Raw genomic sequence first — 21,545 nt, forward strand, 5'->3', positions numbered from 1 at the left:
CATGTCATTTTCCTGACCAAAATGTTCCCTGCTTTCAATTTCTCATTAAAATAAGCCCTAAAACAGGCCTCAAATCTGCCTTAGAGAATGTATAAGAAAATATATTGGGCTGGGCTCAGGAAACAAGGACCCTAGGCCTGGCTTTCATCACAGCCCTGTGGGACTCTTGGCAAATCATTCAAGATACTGGGGCCTCAGTTTCCTCATCTGTAAAGTTAGGAGACTAAAACTAGATTTCCTTTTTAGGTCCAAAATTCTCCAGTTCTTTTCTTCTGCATACCCTCTGCTCCAGCCAAACTTAACAGCTCCTTCTAATCCAAACACACCCTATAAATTCTCACCTTTGTGCTTTGGTCTTTCCCTTCTCCCCACTAGGACTTCTCTGCTTTCTTTTCTGCCCACCTGAATCCTTTGAGGAGCAACACAAACCCCACCTACTAGGGGAAGCCCAGGCCCAGCCCATGAAGACTCCACATACGCCTGGGTTTTCTAATACTTAGCACTTCTCAGGTCCTGTACCTGGTGTTCAAAAGCTTTTTCTGTGTGAAGTTTCTTTATTCCAACTGATCTAAAATCTCTCTACACTTTTGTGATTCCCTTGCAGAATTCTGAAGACATCATCAATAATAGCTAATGACAACATAATAACTGATTGATGTATGGATACATAGGGAAAAGTCTAACCAAGGGGCTAGATGGGAGACAAAAGTAGAAAGTAGAGGTAAATCTAGAATTTTTTTCACTTTACACAAGATTCTTAAATGCTTCCATAATTCAATAATTCACTTACTCTACAAACATTTATTGAGAATCTCCTATGCTCAAGACACTGCTGGCATGTCATAGGTGCAGAGATGGGGATAAATGGAGGCCCAGGTCTCTGATAGCATCTCTACTCACAGATATCATAAGCTTCCATGTTGTCCGTCACTCTAACTTTGCAGTAAGACCCTAAAAGTCTCAAGTGGTGGCAGCTCCACCATCATCACACCCCTCCTTCCCAAAATTGGTCATGTATCTACTTCTCCCTCTAGCCTGCAGAGCTGTTAAATGAAAAAACATTAAAAATAGGTCAATACATTAAAATACATATTATCTACCTACACAAGCAAAACAGCCTAAAACAAATCTCTTCCGGGAAGTCTATCCTAGCTATCTGCCTAGAATCTCTAATCCCTCCCTTGACAGATTTTGTGAAGTGACTATATTGATACCCTTCTTTGGTATGATTTGACTGTTGTCTTCCATTAGTCTTGGTAAATGACGCATATTAAGCGTGAACTCAGCCTACATCTCTGTCTTTTGGGACCCCCCACAGCATGCACACACACACACACACACGCCCCTCTAATTAAATGGGGCTGGGGCTTAAACAGTGTCACCTATTCTCATGACAAACAGGTTTGTGAGCAAGCGCGGGAAGTAAATCAATCAAACAGTCTGCCGAGGGAGAGGTCAAGCTGTGCTGAGCTGGGCTGGGCCCAGAGTGATTCAGGCTCCACAGAATAGGATGGCCTATTAGGACAATTAAAACCCTTATAAATAGGATGAGTTTTCAGGTCTCCAGCATCCTCTCTTGCTTCTGAATCTTCGGCTCATTCCTCCTTAAGCAGGTAAGACATGCATGGGGGAGCAATGACAGCATCCATAAGGCTCTGGATGGCAGCTACAATGTGCTGGGCTGAGGAGGTCTGAGACTACTCCCTGTGGATGATAGCCTTAGGTACCCTCCTGCTCCTTTTTCTTGCCTCTAAGAATATGATGATAGCTGGAGTAGCCTACTTCTGAGCCTGTAAAGCATACATGCCTTTGTTTCAGCGTGTCCTAGGCATCCCAAAATGAGGACTAGAAATATTGTTGGGTAGCTCAGTCTCCCATTGTGGAGCATTTACCTTTTGTGCAAGTTAGGCAAGACCCAAGAGTTTAGGGCTCATCAGAGCCAAAGCCCTGGACCATGCGGCCACAGTAATATTCAAGTCTTATTGCAATGAATTGCTATAAGGGGCTCAACTTGTCCCATGCAATTCACTATTTGCTGCTCATCCTTAGTCATCACTGCATGATTTGGGAAGTCCACTGTGCTTTGCAATTAGGGCTTCCATTTGGCCTGTAAACCCAGTAACTGAAATTTTCACACCATAAGAAGAAATATCATTGAGATCTGAATCCCAAAAGACCCCAGCCTCCCAGCATGGCCAATGTGAACCTACTTGATTGTATATACTTTCTATCATCTAGACAGTTAATTCGGCTTGCTATTTTTATCTGTAACAGTTTTTGTATTTACTGATTCTACTCTATAAGCACATCCCAAAATGACAATCCAGGCAAGAAGTACTTGTTTTAACCTCCCAGAAAGCTTCCTTGGCCCATGACCAAAGACCTCTAGCCTTCCTACCCAACTTGAGTAAGGTTCTTAGAAGATTGAGGCCTATTCAGTGGGGTCTATTTAGTGCCTCCTCCAGGGTGCTAGTCGTTGGTGGAAAATTATGCCTTACTACACTGGCTTCTGACCCTGTGTCTATGGGCTTCCTGACCTCCTTTCCTTTTTGTTTTAATATGAGAGTTTCAATAACCAAGTCCCACCTGGAGTAGAGGATAGGGCGTGTAAAACACCTACTATGTATTTTTTGTGTTTTAGGAAATTTCTCCTCTTTCTGGCAGGGAATCCATAGTTTGTACCCATCTCCCACTGTCATACACGATATTTGGAGCCTGACTCTGGGTCAAAGGGAGTGAGGAGTATGGCTAAAAAAGGGCTCATCATTTCTTAAGCTTCTTTTTCTAACCAAGAGGGGCTACTTTCTCTCTGGAAATGTTGTCTTTGGTCTTCATGCTAAATACAAAAAAACTCTTGTTTCTTCTTTTAGGTTCACCCATCTCTGCCAAAATGGCTCAACTCCTGAACAGCATACTCACTGTGATCGAGGTGTTCGAGAGAAATGCTAAAGAGAATGGGGACAGTGCCTCACTGTGCAAGGAAGAGTTAAAGCAGCTACTCTTGACTGAGTTTGGAGACATCCTCCGGGTAAGATGCATAGACTCTAGGCCCCGTGGAGTCAAGCGTGAGTGATTCTGACATCTGCATCCAGGGCTTGATGGTTTTTTGTTTTATTTGGTCATGCTCCACCCTGTAATGAAAAGAATTTCAGGCAGTTCCTTCAAAATTCTCTCCCAGCACACGCATATGTATGCATAGGCATGCTCACACATATAAGTGCACACACACCACACACACCTCTCCTCACATCTGAGCTTGAACAGGAGGGAGTACAACTTCAAACTGGAAATCATCTCTCAAAAGAAAATCTAGATTCACATTTTGATTTCTATATTTTAGTGCTATTCACACATCTTCTCATTCCTTCATTCATTTATTCAATAAAGAGTCGCTGGGCACTTACTCCCTACCATCACCATCCTAGGCACTGGGGATACAAACATGAATAAAACCAGTTTCCCCTCCCTCCAGGATCTCACAGTGTGGTTGGAAAGATGTAGGTAAAAAATTAATTACAATATAGCATGTGATAGGAGGGGATAGCTTTCTCAAATGACTGAAGTTAATTATTAATGGAGCTGATTTTAAATAAGTGTATCTACTTCCCTCTGGTCACGTTCCCATTGGTCCAGCAAGGGACAGGGTTCTGAGAGCCAGCCGATCAAAGGTTGGAACCAAAACTAAGCCACTTCAGATTAATGGGTTCTCAACTGAGGAAGGCTCATCCAGAACTGAATGGACTGGGACATGGACATTGGCACACATCTTACTATCCGCAGCAGAACATCTGATTTTGCTCTTTGTTTTATCTTCTCACAGAGACCAAATGACCCAGAGACTGTGGAAACCATTCTGAGCCTCTTGGATCAAGACAAAAATGGATGTGTTGATTTTCGTGAATATCTTTTGTTGGTGTTCCAATTGACCCAAGGCTGTTATCATAAGCTGGGTAATGTGTCATGTGGAGAAAGAACCTCCCAGCAAGAAGGGGAGCAGGTTGGAACAGTAGACCATAAGTTTCCAGGAAATACAGACAGACAACACAGGCAGAGGCATGAAGGAGAAAGGCAGGACTCCCACCGCAGTCAGACTGAGAGACAAAATATCTGCCAGGATCAGGCTGAGAGACAAGATAGGAACTCCCACTATGGTCAAGCTGACAGACAAGATAGGAACTCCCACTATGGTCAGGCTGACAGACAAGATAGGGACTCCTACTATGGTCAGTCTGAGAGGCAGGATCAGGATTCCCACTATGGTCAGACTGAGACACAAGATAGGGACTCCTGCTATGGTCAGTCTAAGAGACAAGATCAGGACTCCCGCTATGGTCAGACTGAGACACAAGATAGGGACTCTTGCTATGGTCAAAGATTGAGTCATAAATCTAGCTGTGGCCAGCCTATAAGACAAGGATATATCTTTGCCTTAAATAAATATGAGAAACAAGTTCAGGATTCTCATTATGGCCAGTTGAAAGATTTGGACAACAATTAAGCTGTGGCCATTCTGGAAGAGTTAGAGAAGACTCTCATTCTACCCAGACAAACCAACAAGAATCAGGCTCTTATTATGGACAGTCTGGGAGGCTGGGCCAGGAATCAGACTGTGGTCAGAGAAATAGGCAAGAATTGCATTCTCAATATAGGCAAACAGACAAACAAGGCCAGAGTTTCCACTATAGTCAGACAGACAGACAAGGCCAGAGTTCATACTATGGTCAGACAGACAGACAAGGTCAGAGTTCCCACTACAATCAGACAGACAGACAAGGCCTGAGCTTTCAATATGATCAGACAGACAGACAAGGCCAGAGTTATCACTATGGTCAGACAGACAGACGAGACCTGAGCTCTCAATACGGCCAGACAGACAGACAAGGCCAGAGTTATCCTTATGGTCTGACAGGAAGACAAGGCCTGGGCTCTCAATATGGTCAGTCAGAGACTGGGGAAACTGGACACTTCCAAGGGAGCGAAGGAACAAGCAGAGACTCATATGTTGAGCAATCAGGAAGGTCAAGACGACCAAGTCAACAGACTCAAGGACAGGAAGTAAACCTAAATCAAGAACAGAGATTCCAGTCCAGGGAAGGGCTGCAGAACAGCCGCCAGGCTTGGGAGCCTGAGGAAGATAGCCAACACCACCAACACAAACTTGTAGTACAAATCCAGCAAGAAAGGCCACTCTGTCACAAAGGGAGGAACTGGCAATCAGGCAGTAGTGAGCAGGGCCACAGACAGACCCAGACCAAACAGAGTCGTGGTGAGGAGCAGCGCCACCAGACAGAGGAAGAGCAGGGCCGCCGAAGCTGTGGTAGACATGGTTGTGAGGGTCAGGAAAGTCCACATGAGGTGCAGGACAGGCAAACCCATGAAGATGAGCTGAACCGTCAGAGACGAGACAGGCAAACCCATGAAGATGAGCAGAACCGTCAGAGACGAGACAGGCAAACCCATGAAGATGAGCAGAACCATCAGAGGCCAGACAGGCAAACCCATGAAGACGAGCTGAACCGTCAGAGGCCAGACAGGCAAACCCATGAAGACGAGCTGAACCGTCAGAGACGAGACAGGCAAACCCATGAAGACGAGCTGAACCGTCAGAGGCCAGACAGGCAAACCCATGAAGACGAGCAGAACCGTCAGAGACGAGACAGGCAAACCCATGGAGATGTACAGAACTGTCAGCAACAATGGGATAGGCAAACCCATGAGGAGAAAGAGAGGTATCAAGGGTCCCAGCATCAACAATCCTATGGGACTCAGCAAGGCTGTTCTAACAGGGAAAAATTCCGCATGAGTGAGAATGACCAGAGCCAAGGTTCCCAGGGAAGACACAGTGACCTGGCCTTCCATCTACCCCAGAGCAGTGGGAGTTCCCAAAGAAGAGAACAGGGTAGAAGTCACCCTAACAAGGCAGCCTTTGCTCCCAACCCCCTCTATGACTATGTACAAGAGCAGAAAGCGCAAGGGCACTAAACTGTGTGAGCACCAGAGCTAAAGCAACACGAAGCTGAGGAAGAATCTGCATGTCAAGTTCATCCTTACCTCTGTTTAAGAGATTGAAAATGTATGTTTTCCTTCTCTCCTCTATCTATTTGCAAGGATACTTTTGAAGACTAGCATTCACTTTTAGGGCATTTCAGCTCTTTAAGCAGCAATTCTAGGGTTTTCCAGCTGGGTGAAATCTGAGTGGTAAATTGGGTGAAATAATCAGATCCCAATTTTGATTAATTTGGGGGATTTAAAGCATTTCATGGTTTTCCCTCTGTGTAGGTGGGACCTGGTTGGATCATTGAAGGTAGAAACTTCTCCCAAAAGTTCAGAAACAGGAAAGGTAGTCTGAGGATATACATTATAGCCCAAGGAGAAGCCACCTGGGCTTTGGCGAGCTTTGGCTCCTGTGGATAAAACATCAGGTATTGCAAGCCTTATAGTCTACACTAAAATGAAGCACAGTGAGAGGCTGCTAGGAGAACCAGAGGCCACAGAGGACATCTTTGATGCTGACAACACCTCCTGCGCTCAGGCTCCTACTCCTCACTGGAGGAACTGTTCAATGAGCTACTATCACTAGAGCTGACTGGACCAATTCCAGCTCAATGCCTTTCTAGTTTCCGGTCACATAAAACAGAGAGAAAGCGTATGTCATCTGTTTGCAGTTTCCAAGGGGCCAAAACTTTAAATACATAGCTCCTGGGACCTGAAAACCCTTCAACAAGGAAATCTATGGAAATGTGTTAAAATACCCAATAAATGATTGGTGAGCAATGATCTCGATCACTCTTTTCCTTCCTCACTACGGGGCCATGCTATCTCCATTTGTGGGCCATTTCCCAAGAATAAGACCTCATTTCTCAACTTCTAAGATCTCTTTATTCTTTTAGTTCCTGGGCACTGAAAAAAATAAGAATCAATATGAAACAAACAACAAAGAGTCAAAAAGAATTTAACTAAATATCATTCTCGGCTTCTTCTCCCACAGGGGAGTCACATTTGACCTTTCCCCTTCATTCACCTCCACATTCAAATGGTCATTCAGTCTTGCCAACTCCACATCCTCCATAACTCTTAAATCTCTTCCCACTTCTCCAACTCTACTCCCTTAATCTCCCTTCTCTTCAGTGCCTCCTAGTGACTTTAGGATAAAGTTTCATGACTTAGTATGGCCTATAGGCCCTTCACCATCCGACCCAGATGACCTACCCAGCCTAGTGTTGTGAAAGTCTCCTCCCAGGAGCATCCAGTGTTCCAGCCATGCCATGGATTTGGCCTTTTCTTCATACACCATGGTCTTTCATTCATTCATATCTTTGAATATACCGATCCATAGCCTGGAATACCTCCCCTCCCTTTTCTGCCTGGCAAAACCGTAGGCATCCTCTGTGTCCCAAGTAAAACACCACGTCTTCTGAATAGCCTTCCTGGACACCCAAGCACTCTTCTCTAAGTTCCCACTCACTTCTGTTATATCATTTGTCACACACTCTATTTTCATTATCTCCCCTATCAAACTGGGACTAAAACCGGATCTTACTCTACCTTGTACTGCTCAGCATTTAGTGCAGCCACTGATGTCTAGTGCACTCATTAGTTGTTTGTTTTATAGGTGGGCAGATGGAAGAAATAAGTCTGGTTTTGGAATAAATTCAAATAAACATTTATTGGGCCTCTACTGTCTGTTACATAGACAGGAGAGACTGAATAAGGCCCTTGTTCAGTAAGAGCTCAATGAATGAAACAGTAACCTTTTTAGATATCATAAGCAGAAGGAGATTTAATGCCTAGAATTATAAGAGCTGAATTATTAGAAATCAACAAGTGACCCCTGGAACTATTGAGTTCAAGGCATCACTAGAGCTGTGATCCAGGATCAGAAATCTGAGATCCAGAAGCTGCTGGTACAGTTGCCAAAACTGCCTGTCAACATCCACATCTCCATATCATGTAAACACATCTAATTAGAAGAACATAATTCACATCCAGAACCCTAGCTGCAAGCGAGACTAGGAAATACAGAAGGAGATAAGAACAGATGCTGAGGGCCATTGGATCATAGTCACCATAGGAAGTATATAAAAACTTATAACAACAGCCCCTTTCCTCAAGGAGATTGCAATCTAGGAAGAAATATGTGTACATCAAACAACCATGAAATAAGGCAAGATGTCATAAGTACAAGAAAATTGCTGTCATGGCACCAAGAAAGAGTAAGTAACTCTGTCTGGCAGGATAGAGAAAGGCTTTCGTAGAGGAAAGCACCTAACCTAGGGCCATGATCCCCAGGGGAGAGGGGATGAGAAGGGTCACAGGTTGTCCTGGGCCTTAAGCTCAATGGGGATGCCCATATGTTGGCTGCTGTTTAAATGGCATAACTGTTCAGGGGTAAGATGGGTCTTCTTCACAAATGTTCTCTGTAACTTAGACCCTCCCAAGATAGGTAAACCAGAGGATGGAAAATAAACTGAAAGGTGAGAGAGCTCAAAATCTGGGAGTTGCTCAGGGTTCACGGAGGCTCTCAGTGAGTCGCCTGGCAGTGAAGGGTGGGAGGGATTTAGGCATTCTAGGCAGAGGGAACAGCATGAGTACAAGACGGAGAAGGAAAGTTCAGGAGTGTTTGATGAAGCAAAACGTACATACATAGAACACTAAAGAAAGAAAGTAGAGAGAGTCAAAGCTGAAAGGATGAATTGATCTAGATCATGGAGGATCTCAAAGTCCACCATGAAGAGGTTTGGAATTTTCTTCTGTTAATAGTAGGAGCCAGGGGCCCACCTGGTGGCGCAGCGGTTAAGTTTGCACGTTCCACTTTGGCAGCCCGGGGTTCGCTAGTTTGGATCCTGGGGGCGGACATGGCACCACTTGGCACACCATGCTGTGGTAGGCATCCCACATATAAAGCGGAGGAAAATGGGCATGGATGTTAGTCAGGGCCAGTCTTCCTCAGCAAAAAGGAAGATTGGCAGCAGATGTTAGCTCAGGGCTAAACTTCCTCAAAAAAAAAAAAAAAAAAGTAGTAGGAGCCACAAGAGTTTCTGAGCAGAAAATGAGAGGATAAGAGGAAAGACTGGCAGAGGAGATGTTTGGGATGGAGAGAAACAGTTAATATAAGAATGGAGTTAGGTGAATTTGATCTGTGTAATTTCCCCATCACAGGTACAACTTAAGCCCATGCAGACTTTGGAATATTGCAGACTGGAGGGCTATGCAGGATCCAAGGCCGAAAGCCAAAGATCAGAGAGCGGTCTGGGTGGGGGGCACTCTCAAGAGGGTGTGAAAGGAGGGAAGAGTCATCCTAATATGCCACAGGCTGACCAGAGGTGGGCTCCACAGCTGGCAAAAAAAGCAGCTCTCTGGATCTAAGCCATAGGCAACCTTCTGAATTTCCTCAAGTGAAAAGTCCAAACAGACGCCCATCCCCCTTGAGCACGGTCTCTACTCTCCAACTCTGAAAGAATCACACAAACTGCAAAGCTAGTCCACAGTACTTCCTCCAAACATACCTACATCAGAAAGACATCCTTTCCTCATAGAAACTGACTTTTATTTCACTGCAGCCCAACTTTCTTCCTCTATGGCTCACTCCTCAGCTGCCTTCTCCTCTTTTCTAACTACAGGTTGTCTTATCCAGTCCCATGGCTTTAAATATCACTATTTCTGACTCTCACATCTTCATCTCCAACCTACCTATTTCCTAAACCCCGGACTCATATACCAAATACCTACTTGGCTTTTCCATTTGGACATCAAACAACATCTCAATCTTAGCATTCCCAAACACAACTCTTGACTTAATCTGTTTCTCGCTCAATTTTCCCCATTTCAGTAAGTTGGTAGCACCATCCACGTTGCTCAAGTAAAAATTTGAGAGACAGTCTTTATCATAATCATTCCTTCCCTCCAAATAAAACAGTAAGTCATTTTGTTTCTATCCCAAAATGCAGTGTAGCCTAGATCCACCATTCTTGTCATCTCTACTCCTACCACCCTCATCACCACCATCTCTCTCCTAGAATACCCCAATAGCTTCCTGATGGGGCTCACTACACCTTTATAGCATGTAAACCACATCGTGTCACTCTCCTGCCTAAAATGCTTGGTACCTTCTCACCACACCAAGAGTAAAATTCAACATTCTTCCCAGGGCCTTCCTAGGATGGGGCCCTGCTAGACCTCATCTTGCACCACTCTCCTCTGCATTCACTGTTTCCCAACCACTCTGCTCTAAAGGATCAGTCCCCCAATCACTACCACATACCCCTCTTTTTGTTGTTGCTGTTCTTAGCACTTTTCACATCCGATAGTTTGTTTTTGTGTTACTTGTTTGTTGTCTTTTTCCCCCTACTAGAACTTAAGGTCCATAATAACAAGAATTTTGCTTGTCTTGTTTGCCACTGTACCTTCTGAATGGAAAACAGTGGCTGCTCTCAGTGCATGCCCAATAAGTATATCTGTCAACCAAATGCTCATAGAAGCATTCCATGATCTGGCTTCAGTCTACATTTCCAACTGGGTTTTTACAATGCCCCAATTTGCCACCTAGACTCCAATGTTGGACAACTTCCCAGCCTCCAAACCTCTGCTTATACCATTTGCTCCGCTGAAATGCTCTCCTAATCTTCACCTGTAGAATCCTACCCATTCTACGAATTAGCAACATCTTCTGGACCCATCACCAGTACAGAACTTACCACATTGCACTGAAGTCAATTTTAAACCCATGTGTTTCCTATAACAAGCTGTGAGGTCCCAGCAGGCAGAAAACTGCATCTTATTCACAATTGTGTCTTCAGCACCAAGCGCAGTGACTGGCCAATTATACAGAAAGAGACGGATTTAGACTAAAAAGGCCTGTATTTAAGACCTAGCTCCACCACCTACTAAATTTATGATCTTAGAAAAACTTCTTTATCTCTTCAAATCTCAGTTTCCTCATCTGTAAAATGGGGTTAAAAATTCCAATAGTTCCTTAAAAAAAATTGAGATAACATATACAAAGTGATTAATAATCTGATATCCTTTTGCTTATTTAGTTGGTTTTTATTATCTTTTCCCCTTTTGCATTATTTTAATAGGAGCTTAATAAATGTTTATCATATTATTGAAAAGCCCAGTTTAAGTGCCAGCTCCTCCAAGAAGCCTTCCTTGATTCCCCTTCCTCTCAGACAACAGTAACCACTCCTTCATCTTCAAGCAATGTCTTTGGAAACTTTCCATGACCATCATCACAGTCTAGATTATTGTAGGTATCAGTGAACATTCCTTGCTCCCTGACTACATTAGAGGTTCCTTCAGAAAAAGGTTCATGCCTTATCCTTCACATAATTATCACCCAGAATACCTCAGAACAAGTACTTCGTGAGTGCTTGTTGAATCAAATTCAACTGAATGGACTCTCTCCACTACATCACAACTCTTTCCTTCCGTACCTGACACCACCATTCTCTGGTCATTGTCTGCTTCTGCCACTAGTGCGCTTCCAAGCATCCACTTCTCCCAAGACCCAATCTTTCTCTCTCTCAGACTTCCTGTGTCCGTCCCCCCCGCCCCCCCCCCCCCCCCCCCCCCCCCCCCCGCCACACACACAAACCCCATTTAAATAGAATGCCTGAAGGGTGGGTAATTTCCCCTTAGCACCACCAAAACTTCCCATGCTTTGCAGGATCCTAGCTTGTAGCCATTCTATTTTCTTACTCCTTACTCCATTTTCCCCTTCTTCTCCCTTGCAGTCCAAACCTAACAATTTCTATCCCTCAGCTCCTCGAAAGGCCAGTTCCAAATTTACCTCCTCTAATCCTCCCTCGGTGCTGTGTTGACTTTCATATACTCAGGTTCACCTGTGTGCATTCTGCTTTCTGATAGTGCCATATACAAATGTTCTTCTGTTGCTTCAGTTATATAGTTCATCCTTTCCACAAAAGCTATAAGGTCATTTAGAAGCTGATGAGTCTCTTATTCCTTTGAGAACCCAGCACAAACAGATTTGCAGCCATTATTGTTGGATGACTTACTCAAGCAGTTGGAGCCTAATTTAAATTGAATATTATTGAGTATCCTTTGCCTAAATACAATCTCTTATTGCATTTTGCATACAACGAACTTACTTTCTTGAGAGAAAAGGGTGCTAAGAACACCTATTAAACAGATAGCAACAGTCTAAGAGAGAGAGCATCGAACTGGGAGTTGAGAAACTTGAGTTCTAGTCCTGTCACTGCTACTAATGCCACAAATGACTTTGGGTAAATTTTTATCCCTATAACTGTGCTCCTGTTTTCTCATCCTTAAAATGAGGAGGTGGCATAATGTCTCCTCCAAGTCATATTGCTATGGTTTTATAACTAAATGTCTAGATGAATCAGCCAGGCTGATTGAGTACAGTAAATATTCCAGAGGCTGAAAAAACACCTTGGGAGCAAACTGGAGAAAGAGATCATATGGGGTTCTAGCGCCACCTACCGACCACTGGATTCCCTGTGACTTTAGAAAAAATGACAAATACTGTTTGGAAGGGAACAGGTCACAGTATGGCAGTTTCTGCCCAGTGGACAAGTGAGACTTTTGTCTTATGGACTGGTCACTAGTTTCTACTACAGCAGCTGTCATCCCTAACTGTGCAGTGTATATACACTGTGTAGTATGCTAAGGAGTTAAGAGCGGCAGTTTGGGAGTCCAATAGAAGTGAGTTCCAATCTTGCCCCAACTACTTAACTTCCTGCGTGACTTGAACTTCAGTTTTTTCATTTTAAAATTCTGATAATAATATGTTCTTCAAAGGGCGGATGTAAGGATCTGTGGAGTGCCTGGAATGGCGCCTAGCACACTCTAGGCACTAGAGAACTATGAAGATACAACTCATGCCCTAAAAGAGCCTGCGGTTAGTCAGGGGTAGAGGCAGGTAGAAGCTATGCATATAAGTAATGATGATTCAGCATCCCTTTGTTGATCACCTCATGCGCACCAGGATCTGTAACAGAAGGCGGTAAGGCGATAAGAAAGAAAGCACCATGGGAGCTCAAAGGAGGGGCAGATCACATGCAGGTGGGGCAAGACAAATGTCTGCTTGGTAGAGGAAGCATCTGTCTTGGACTTTAATGAATGATTAGGATTTAAATAAGCAGATGGATTTCTTCAATCAATATTATACTAATCCTTAAAATCTCACTTTAAATTTCATCTTCATAAAGCCATCCCGTACCCCTACCTTAGTCATTAATTTTCCATTCCATGTGTCTGCTCCTACCATTCTCAATCCTCTATTGTGACATTCTAATTCATTCTGCTTCTTTTAATGTTCCTAATTTGCAAATCTGTCTTTCACACTGTCTTCCACATACTTCACTAAAGCTAGGGAAATCATCGATCTTACTCATTTATAAGGCCCCACAGTCCAATGCCTACTAATAACAGAAGTGTCTTACATATATAACATTGAGTCTGCCATTCAAAAGTCTCAGATTCGTTCTTTCTTCCATCCAACAAACATTGATGTCTACAATTTGCTGGATATTGTGCTGGGTACTGGCGTGGGGTCGGTGGGGGGAGGTACAGAGGCAGAGTGTCTGCCACGAAGAATTCACAATCTATGGGGCAGAAGATTATCACAATTCCATGTGACGGGTCCAAAAGAACGAACAATTATTTGCAAATACAAGTGAAAAATAACCATCACTAACTTTCCCTGAGCACTTAGTGTGTGCTAGGCACAATGCTGAGTGCTCACATGCCTTATTCCATGGAATCCTCTCATGAACCCTAATAAGTTAGGTGCTTTTTATCAACTCCACTTTATAGATGAGAAAGCTGAGGCATAGAGAGATTAAATAACTTGCCCAAAGTTCTATATCTTGTAAGGGGCAAGCACAAAATTCAAATCCAGGTCTGACTTCTAGAGTCTCTGTTTTTAAATCACTTTGTTGCCTCTCAAGCCAATGAAAAGAGCCTACTCAATGAATGCCATAACTCATGGAGCAGAATCTGGGATGTAACTGCCAAGCCAACCAGTCTTTGCTAGAACAGCTACACACAAGACATGATGCTAGGTACTATGGAGAGCACAAACATGAATCAAACTGTCCCTGTCAAGGAGCTCACAGTCTACTGAGAGATGTAGTACATATAAATCAATACATTTAATTCCAAGAATACTATGATAGGCCTATAATCAATCACAAGGGCAGGGGAAGAAAAAAATTACATCTAATTGAGGAATAGCAGTGGGATTCCTGCTAGAAGAAGCATTTGACCTGGGCCTTTAAGGATGAGTAGGCTTTAGAGAAGCAAATATAGGTGAGGAGCTAGAATGAAGGTCACCCGGCCGACAGCATTAGGCATGAAAGATCTGACTAGGGCTTTTAATTGACTATAATCATAATAGGAGAGGAACAAACTGATTGCTTTAAAAAAAATAATAAAACAGCTTAAAGCATGGCACCAAAAGCAAAGGCAACAAAAATAAAAATAGATAAATTGGACTACATCAAAATTAAAAACTTCTGTGAATAAAGGGATACAATCAACAGAGTAAAAAGACAACCCACAGAATGGGAGAAAATATTTACAAATCATATTTCTGATAAGGGATTAATATCGAGAACATATAAAAATAACTCCTAAAACTCAACAACAGCAACAAAAAACAAACAATCCAATTAAAAAGTGTGCAAAGGACTTGAAGAGACATTTCTCCAGAGAAGGTATACAAATAGCCAACAAGTATATGAAAAGATGATCAACATCATTAATCATTAGGGAAATGCAAATCAAAAACACAATGAGATACCACCTCACATCCATTAGGATGGCTACTATAAAAAATAAAATGTAAATTAAAAAAAAACCCAGAACACAAAAAATTTTGTCAAGAATGCGAAGAAACTGCAACATTTGTGCAGTTAGTGGTTATGTAAAATTGTGCAGCCATTATAGAAAACAGTATGACAGTTCCTAATAGAGAGACAATAGGGAATAAATAAGTTGAATATACATTACATCAGATAAAGACAAGTGCTACAGAAAAAAAAAAACGAAGTAAGATAAGGAATGCTGAGGGTCACAATATTAAATAAGTCTCCTGAGAAGGTAACATTGGAGCAAAAACTTGAAGAAGGTCAGGCAATGAAACAAATGAATATTTGGAGAAGAGCGTTCTAGGCAGAGGGAACAGCAGCTGCAAGGGCTCTAAGGCAGTGGCATGCCAGGTGTATTCAGGAAATATTAGAGACAAGTGGGTACAAAATGAGCAAGGGGGTGAGTCACAGGGGATGAGGTCAGAGAGGTCACGCTGCAGACCCACAATCATGCAGGCTCTGGTAGGCTTGAGGATTCTGGATTTTCCTCAGAGCAAACTGAAGAGCCATCAGATGGTTTTGCCTCAATCCTTTTCCATTTCCTGCACACACCTAGGATTTTTCCTTTATGCGTTTGAGCCTACAGTTCCGGACTAGATGATACTGACTCAAATGACCTCCCGTGCCTGTACAGGCTGCCCTCTGACTCTTGCTTCTGCTCAAAGCTCCAGAAATCCTGTCACCTGGGAGCAACATCCTCAGGGATGCTGCACCTGGTTAACCAGCATAAGCCCACAAATGTCATATGGCTGCCTAAGAATTCCAACAGCCCACAAAGCTAAAAGGGGGTCAGAAGAGAGACAAAACACAGTGTTTGTCTTCAAGGAGTTTATAATCCAGTTAGAAAATCACACAAACACACACACATGCACACACGTGCGCGCACACACATACAGACTTTGGGATGATTACAAAGCCCCCTATTAACAAGTGTAAAATTTAATACCCTATATTATACCATATGTATAGCATTTGTATGTTCTCACACACAAATCTTATATCAACCCTTCAAAGTAGTTATAGCTATGAATACCTTACAGGTAAAGAAACGGATGAGTTTTAATGACTTCCCCCAAACGGGTCCAACTAATTAACTTGTAGCAGAGCCAGGATTTTAACCCAGATCTTCAGAGTCTAAGCTCTGGACTCTTGGCACGGCACCACAGCTGGGCCATCTGTGACAAACAACTAATGCACAAGGGACTATCTAAAGAGGAGTCATCAGAGTCTGGTAAAATTAACCAGATATTCTTTGGAGGAGGAGCTTTAAGCCAAGTCTTAAATATGGAATGGATGTGGATTGGCATCCTGGAGAAGAGCAGGAATCCTGGACATCAGGAGTGGTTTGAGTAGAGATGCAAATGAGCATCTAGCAAGTTAAATGCAGGGAACAGCAAACAGATTAGGTGTTTGTAGGAAAGGGTCGTTTTAGGAAGTGACTGACAATTATGTAGAAGAGGGGCGCTCACTCCTTTTTTCTTGACCTGTCACACCCTTAGCATCCATAACCCCGTTTCTCTCCAGGTTCTCCTACTCCTCCAGAAACTTCTTCAAAGGCTCCCCCAGGAGCTTCTCCTCCCCTTTTTGTCAACTTTAATGAGGTTTTTCCTGTTCTTTCTGTACACCAAATGCTACTCTATGTTGGCTGCCACTTTATCACCTGGAGAGTTCTAAAAAACTGATGCCTGATCCCATTCCCAGAAATTATAATTTATAGGTCTGTGGTATGACCCAAGCTATCTAGCTTCTTCAAAGTTCCCCAATGTGGTTCTAATGCACAGCCAAGGGTGAGAACCACTGTACCACACCCTTCTCCCTGGTCAGTCTCATCTCCTCTTGAGGTTGCAATCACTGCATTCCTGCTGATGGCTTCCAAATCTATATCTCCAGCCCAGATTTCTCTCCTGAGTTCCAGCCCTACGTGTCCTACTTCTTCTTGGGCCTCTTTATCTAGGTGTCTCACAGGCACCTCAAACTCAACATGCTCAAAATGGAACTCCCCCTTTCGCATCCCTCTCCCTGTAAACAATCCCACTCTCTGCCCAGCTGCTCAAGCCAAAAACCCAGACTTCCTCCTGATTCCTTCCTCTTCCTCACTGTCTGTATCCAATATGTCAGCAAACCTTAGGGATGTCTAGTTCTTGGAATCTTCCCAATTCAAATTATTTTCTCTAGCCCAACTGTAAATATTTTAGATCGGGCCTCCATTTCTCACTCATTTTACTGCAATAGATATCTAAGTGACTTTGCTATCTCCTATCTAGTCCTCTTCCAATCCATTCTCAATGCCTCTGCCATAGTGACCTCTCCAAAATGCAAATCTGATTATGTCATCATGTCATCTCCTGCCTAAAATCCTATAATGGCTCTCCATGGTCTATAGGATAAAGTCTAAATTCCTTACCTTTGCCTACCAAGTCCTTTATGATCTCCCCTGCTTAGCTTTCCCAATCTCACCTCTTATCCCTCCCTATCTCACACCCATCACCTAACTTGTCCCACAGGATTCGGCACAAACACCACCTTCTCTAAGCTGCCCTCCTTGAGCCTGCTGTCTGGGTGAGGTGCCCCTTCAATGTATTCCCATGACACCCAGTATCATAGCCTTTATTATCCTGGATTAAAATAGTAGGTTGATCTGCATGACTCCCTGACCACACTGTAATCTCCTCAAGGGCCAAGACTGTCTTATTCCTTTTTGTATCTCCGGTTCTTCGCACATCACAAGTGTTTAATCAAGGTTTGTTTAATAAATGAATGAATGAACAATGGATGGGGAAGGTCAGCATGCAAAGAGAATTGAACAACCAACTTATAATTGTATATTTAGCAATAGGTGGTCACTGTAAACTTCATAATCAGAAGAGTGGCATAATGAAAGTAGTACTTGAGGAAGAATATTTTGATAATAGATTATATGGTATAGACTGGCCACCAGATAGTGGGACATTGGGCAAATCACTAAACCTCATAAATGTCAGCTTCTTCATCTAAAAAAAATTGGAATATTATTACCTGTGGGGCCTATTTCACAAAGTTGTTGCAAGCATAAAACGAAATCAAATTTGTGAAAATCTTCTGAAGCCATAAATCGCTATTCAAATGTAAGAAATTATAGTTATGAAATAACAAGAAGTGTGGCTACCAAAGAGTGTTTAGTAAAACCCAGAGCAGCAGGGTATAGTGGGAAAGGACGTGGGCTGAATGTCAGCTCCACCTCTTCATTGTCATGTGACCTTGGGCAGGTCACTTGGCCTCTCTATGCCTCATGTTCTTCATCTGCAAAATATGAATACCACACTCATAGGTTTATTATGTTATTTTTGTATCTAATATAGAGCATGACAAATGGAAGGCATTCAATAAATTATAGTTTCCCTTCCCTCTTGAACAACCACTCTGCACTTATCCTTGTGAGATATTATTCCCAGCCTCTGACACAAGGAGGGTAAGTGGAGAGCTGCAGTTCCTGAGACTTGTCCTAGTGCTTAAGTAGAAGGAGAGGTGGGAAACTCTGCAACTAAGTGAGAACCACAAGGAGATAATGGCCTTAGATAAATGAATTACGTCAAAGATTAACAATGGAGGGGAGGAGGCAACAAAATAGCTTAGGAACCTGATTTCCAAGCAGGCAAGTCCATGGGAGCAAATGAGCTAGATGGCATGGGGTCTGGGGAGTGAGGTCAGGGGAGAAGAATCCCTCACTCACATCCCTCTCTCTGCCTTGTGCTCATGAGTCACCATGTGGCCTCAGGCAAGTCCTTCCAACCTCTGCCTCCATCTTGCCCTCAGGAAAATGGCCATTGTAATAATATAAGCACAGCAGAAAACTGAAATGATTTGGACTTCTGACAGCAAAAAGCCATTCAAACACCAGGTTCTGATGATATGAGGTAAAGAATAGCCTAAGACACCAGTCCTAGATTTCCTGGGCACATCATAAGAAAAGGCCAATGACAGAAAAAATATCCAGCAAATCTGTCTGAATTTCAGCAAGTGGGTGTTTGGCAAGGTTTAATGAAGAGTCTTTGCCTGAATCCTGACACGTAGTAGGAAAAAGATTTAATGCAGAAACAAAATAATCAGACTAAACACCTCACAATAACAGAAGCTGATTATCAACTGACAGATCAAGGACAGAGAGGGGCAACCTCACAACATTCACAGTGCTTTTAAGGGGGAGAATGTTCCACTCAACGCTTTGTGAAAGCAGGAGTCTTACAAAGGCCTCTGGACAGTTCCACACACACAATCTTTTCCTGACCTCGCTTCTTTCTTCATGGATCTGTTCCCAGGATTCTGCATTTAGATGCTAAGGAAGGAAAAGAACATGGAGAATCTTAACAATTCTCTTCTTGCTTTTTTTCCTATAAGCGCAAAGCACTTTAAAGTTTATGATCTCATTTTTTCTAACACCTCCACCCCAGGAGGGAGGGAGGAAACAGGAGTCATTATCCTAATTTCATAGATTGATACCCGTAGCCCAGAGAGTTTAAGTGCATCACCTAAGGTCATAGAGAACACCAATGTCTGAGCTGAGCCCCCAGCTCCCAATTTACCACAAGGCCACAAGAATCTATTTTAAAATTAACAGTTCCTAAAGAAGACACATTCTTAACCCCGACACTACTGTCTACAAAAAAGATCCAAGTGCACAGTTCCGAGAGGAAATCTGGTGGGGATGGCATGAGACCATTCTTATTATGTTGAAAACTTATCAGTACAAATGATTTCAAGATGTTGTTCATAATAGAGTACCACCTACTTGATCTGTACTCCTAAGACCTCTATCATAACTTATGTCCAAACACATACCCTGTAATCAAAACTCACTTATTACAATACAGTCAGCATAATGGGTCAGGGCAAAAAAGAAAGTTCAGTTCAGAAGATGTCTGGTTCATTTCCTGGCCTTGGGTACAAGCTCATACCTAGAAGTTTTATACAGTAGGGCAGACATTTCACCTATGCTTCCCATGAGAATTTTGAAGGGAGCATTTCCTTGCCCATGACTCCACAGCACAAAATGAAGCCCCATGGGGAGCCACAAAAAGGAGGAAAGGCGGGGGGGCCCACCCCATGGCCGAGTGGTTGGGTCCGCGCCCTCTGCTTCGGCGGCCCAGTGTTTCACCGCTTTGGATCCTGGGTGCAGACATGGCACCATTCGTTAGGCCACACTGAGGCAGCATCCCATGTGCCACAACTAAAGGGACCCACAACTGAAAATACATAACTAGGTACTGGGGAGCTTTGGGAGAAAATGGAAAAATAAAATCTTAAAAAAAAAAAGAAGAAGGAAAGGGACTACATGATGCCTGTCTGAATGGAACATGCTGGAGACTCACAGCTCCAGTTTCCTTAGGGGTGTTCCATGGAATGTCACGGTCAGAAGATAGATGGGGCAGGAGTAGGGGGTCGGGGAGAGGTAGAATGGAGTCAGTGGTCCATGGGTTTCAGATATGGTTTACACTAGAGTGCCCCTTTGGAAACTCACAACACACATTAAGCTTTGAGAAGTCCTGCTGTACAAGAATAATAAATAAATAACTTCTTTCAATTTGCTTAACCTCAAGTTCCCAAATTTGGTTGACATTGGAGCCTAAAGTACCTGAATATCTAGGAAGGTCTGATGAAACTACTGCTTTAACTAGAAATCCTACATGAAGGATAAATCCTGTAAGAGGATATCATAACGCCATCTCCAAGCAAAAGAGAGCTACCTTGAGCTTCTCAAGAGGCCTGTAATCAGCATGATCAGAACCACCTGCTACCTGGGTCCTTCTCTAAATGCCTGAAACTTGGAATCACTCGTTCAAGACCAACTTCTCCTTTTGGGAAGTAGAGGAAAAGACAGCATGTAAAAAGGGAGAACTGCAGAAGGGGAATAGGAATGCCTGCGCTCTTCTAGTTTTGACTCATCAAATTCTGGACACCAAAAACAAAATTCAGACTGGAAGACTGAACACAAAACACAAACTTCAAACAACATATCCTACTACCTTCCAGACCCCCAAGATATCATTTCATTAACTCTCATTTTCAATGGTTCCCACATCAACAAATTGGTCCAAAGGAGTAGACCACATCTGGCCAATCCAGCAAGTCAGAACCCTAGCCAACTTAACCTCGCTGTGGCCTTGTTTCCACATCTGGAAAGTGGAGGTGGCAGCTCTTCCATCAGGCTAGGCTGAATGGGGAGCAAGTAATAAAAAAAGATCATAAAACTCTTTGCAAAACATTCTACGTCCTGTAAAATCTTAATAATTATAATCAAGCTGTGGCTAGAAGTTTGCAAGGTCCTCACATGATATTCAACAGTGACTGCACTGGTATCTGATAACAGGACGCTCTTGGGCCCAGTGCCTCAATCAGCTGCACAAACTGGTCCTGGTCAAGTCTAGTTTCTTTCCATAAAGCTGTCAGGGGAGAAACATTGCTGAGATCAAGTAATCTTGGTCTAATCATCACTGTGTCTCATCAGAGACAAGATCTTCCCAGCCTCCTAACAAAGATCATGAACTTCTGTGTACCTATGGCTGAGGGGACTGCCTTCATGAAACTGACACATGCTGTGGAGGGCTACCCCACTGTACAGCAAGTGTTCGTTCTAACTACATCAGAGGGGGCAAAAGCATTAGCTAAACTACAATGGGGGGTGGTAAATGGAAGATCTTTTAACTGGTACTTTCCGTATCA

General features: G+C 43.1%; 1 protein-coding gene across 1 annotated transcript; it reads left to right on the plus strand.

Moving 5' to 3' along the window:
- The first annotated feature begins 2,881 nt into the window (after positions 1 to 2,881).
- On the plus strand, positions 2,882 to 6,775 carry RPTN (repetin). The gene is made up of 3 exons (XM_070267587.1): positions 2,882 to 3,028; positions 3,821 to 4,469; positions 4,508 to 6,775. The coding sequence occupies exons 1-3, from the start codon at positions 2,891 to 2,893 to the stop codon at positions 5,980 to 5,982; spliced, it is 2,262 nt and encodes a 753-aa protein (XP_070123688.1). The 5' UTR covers positions 2,882 to 2,890; the 3' UTR covers positions 5,983 to 6,775.
- Positions 6,776 to 21,545: the final 14,770 nt, after the last annotated feature.

Source organism: Equus caballus, chromosome 5, assembly GCF_041296265.1.
Source record: "Equus caballus isolate H_3958 breed thoroughbred chromosome 5, TB-T2T, whole genome shotgun sequence".
NCBI classification, from domain to species: Eukaryota; Metazoa; Chordata; class Mammalia; order Perissodactyla; family Equidae; genus Equus; species Equus caballus.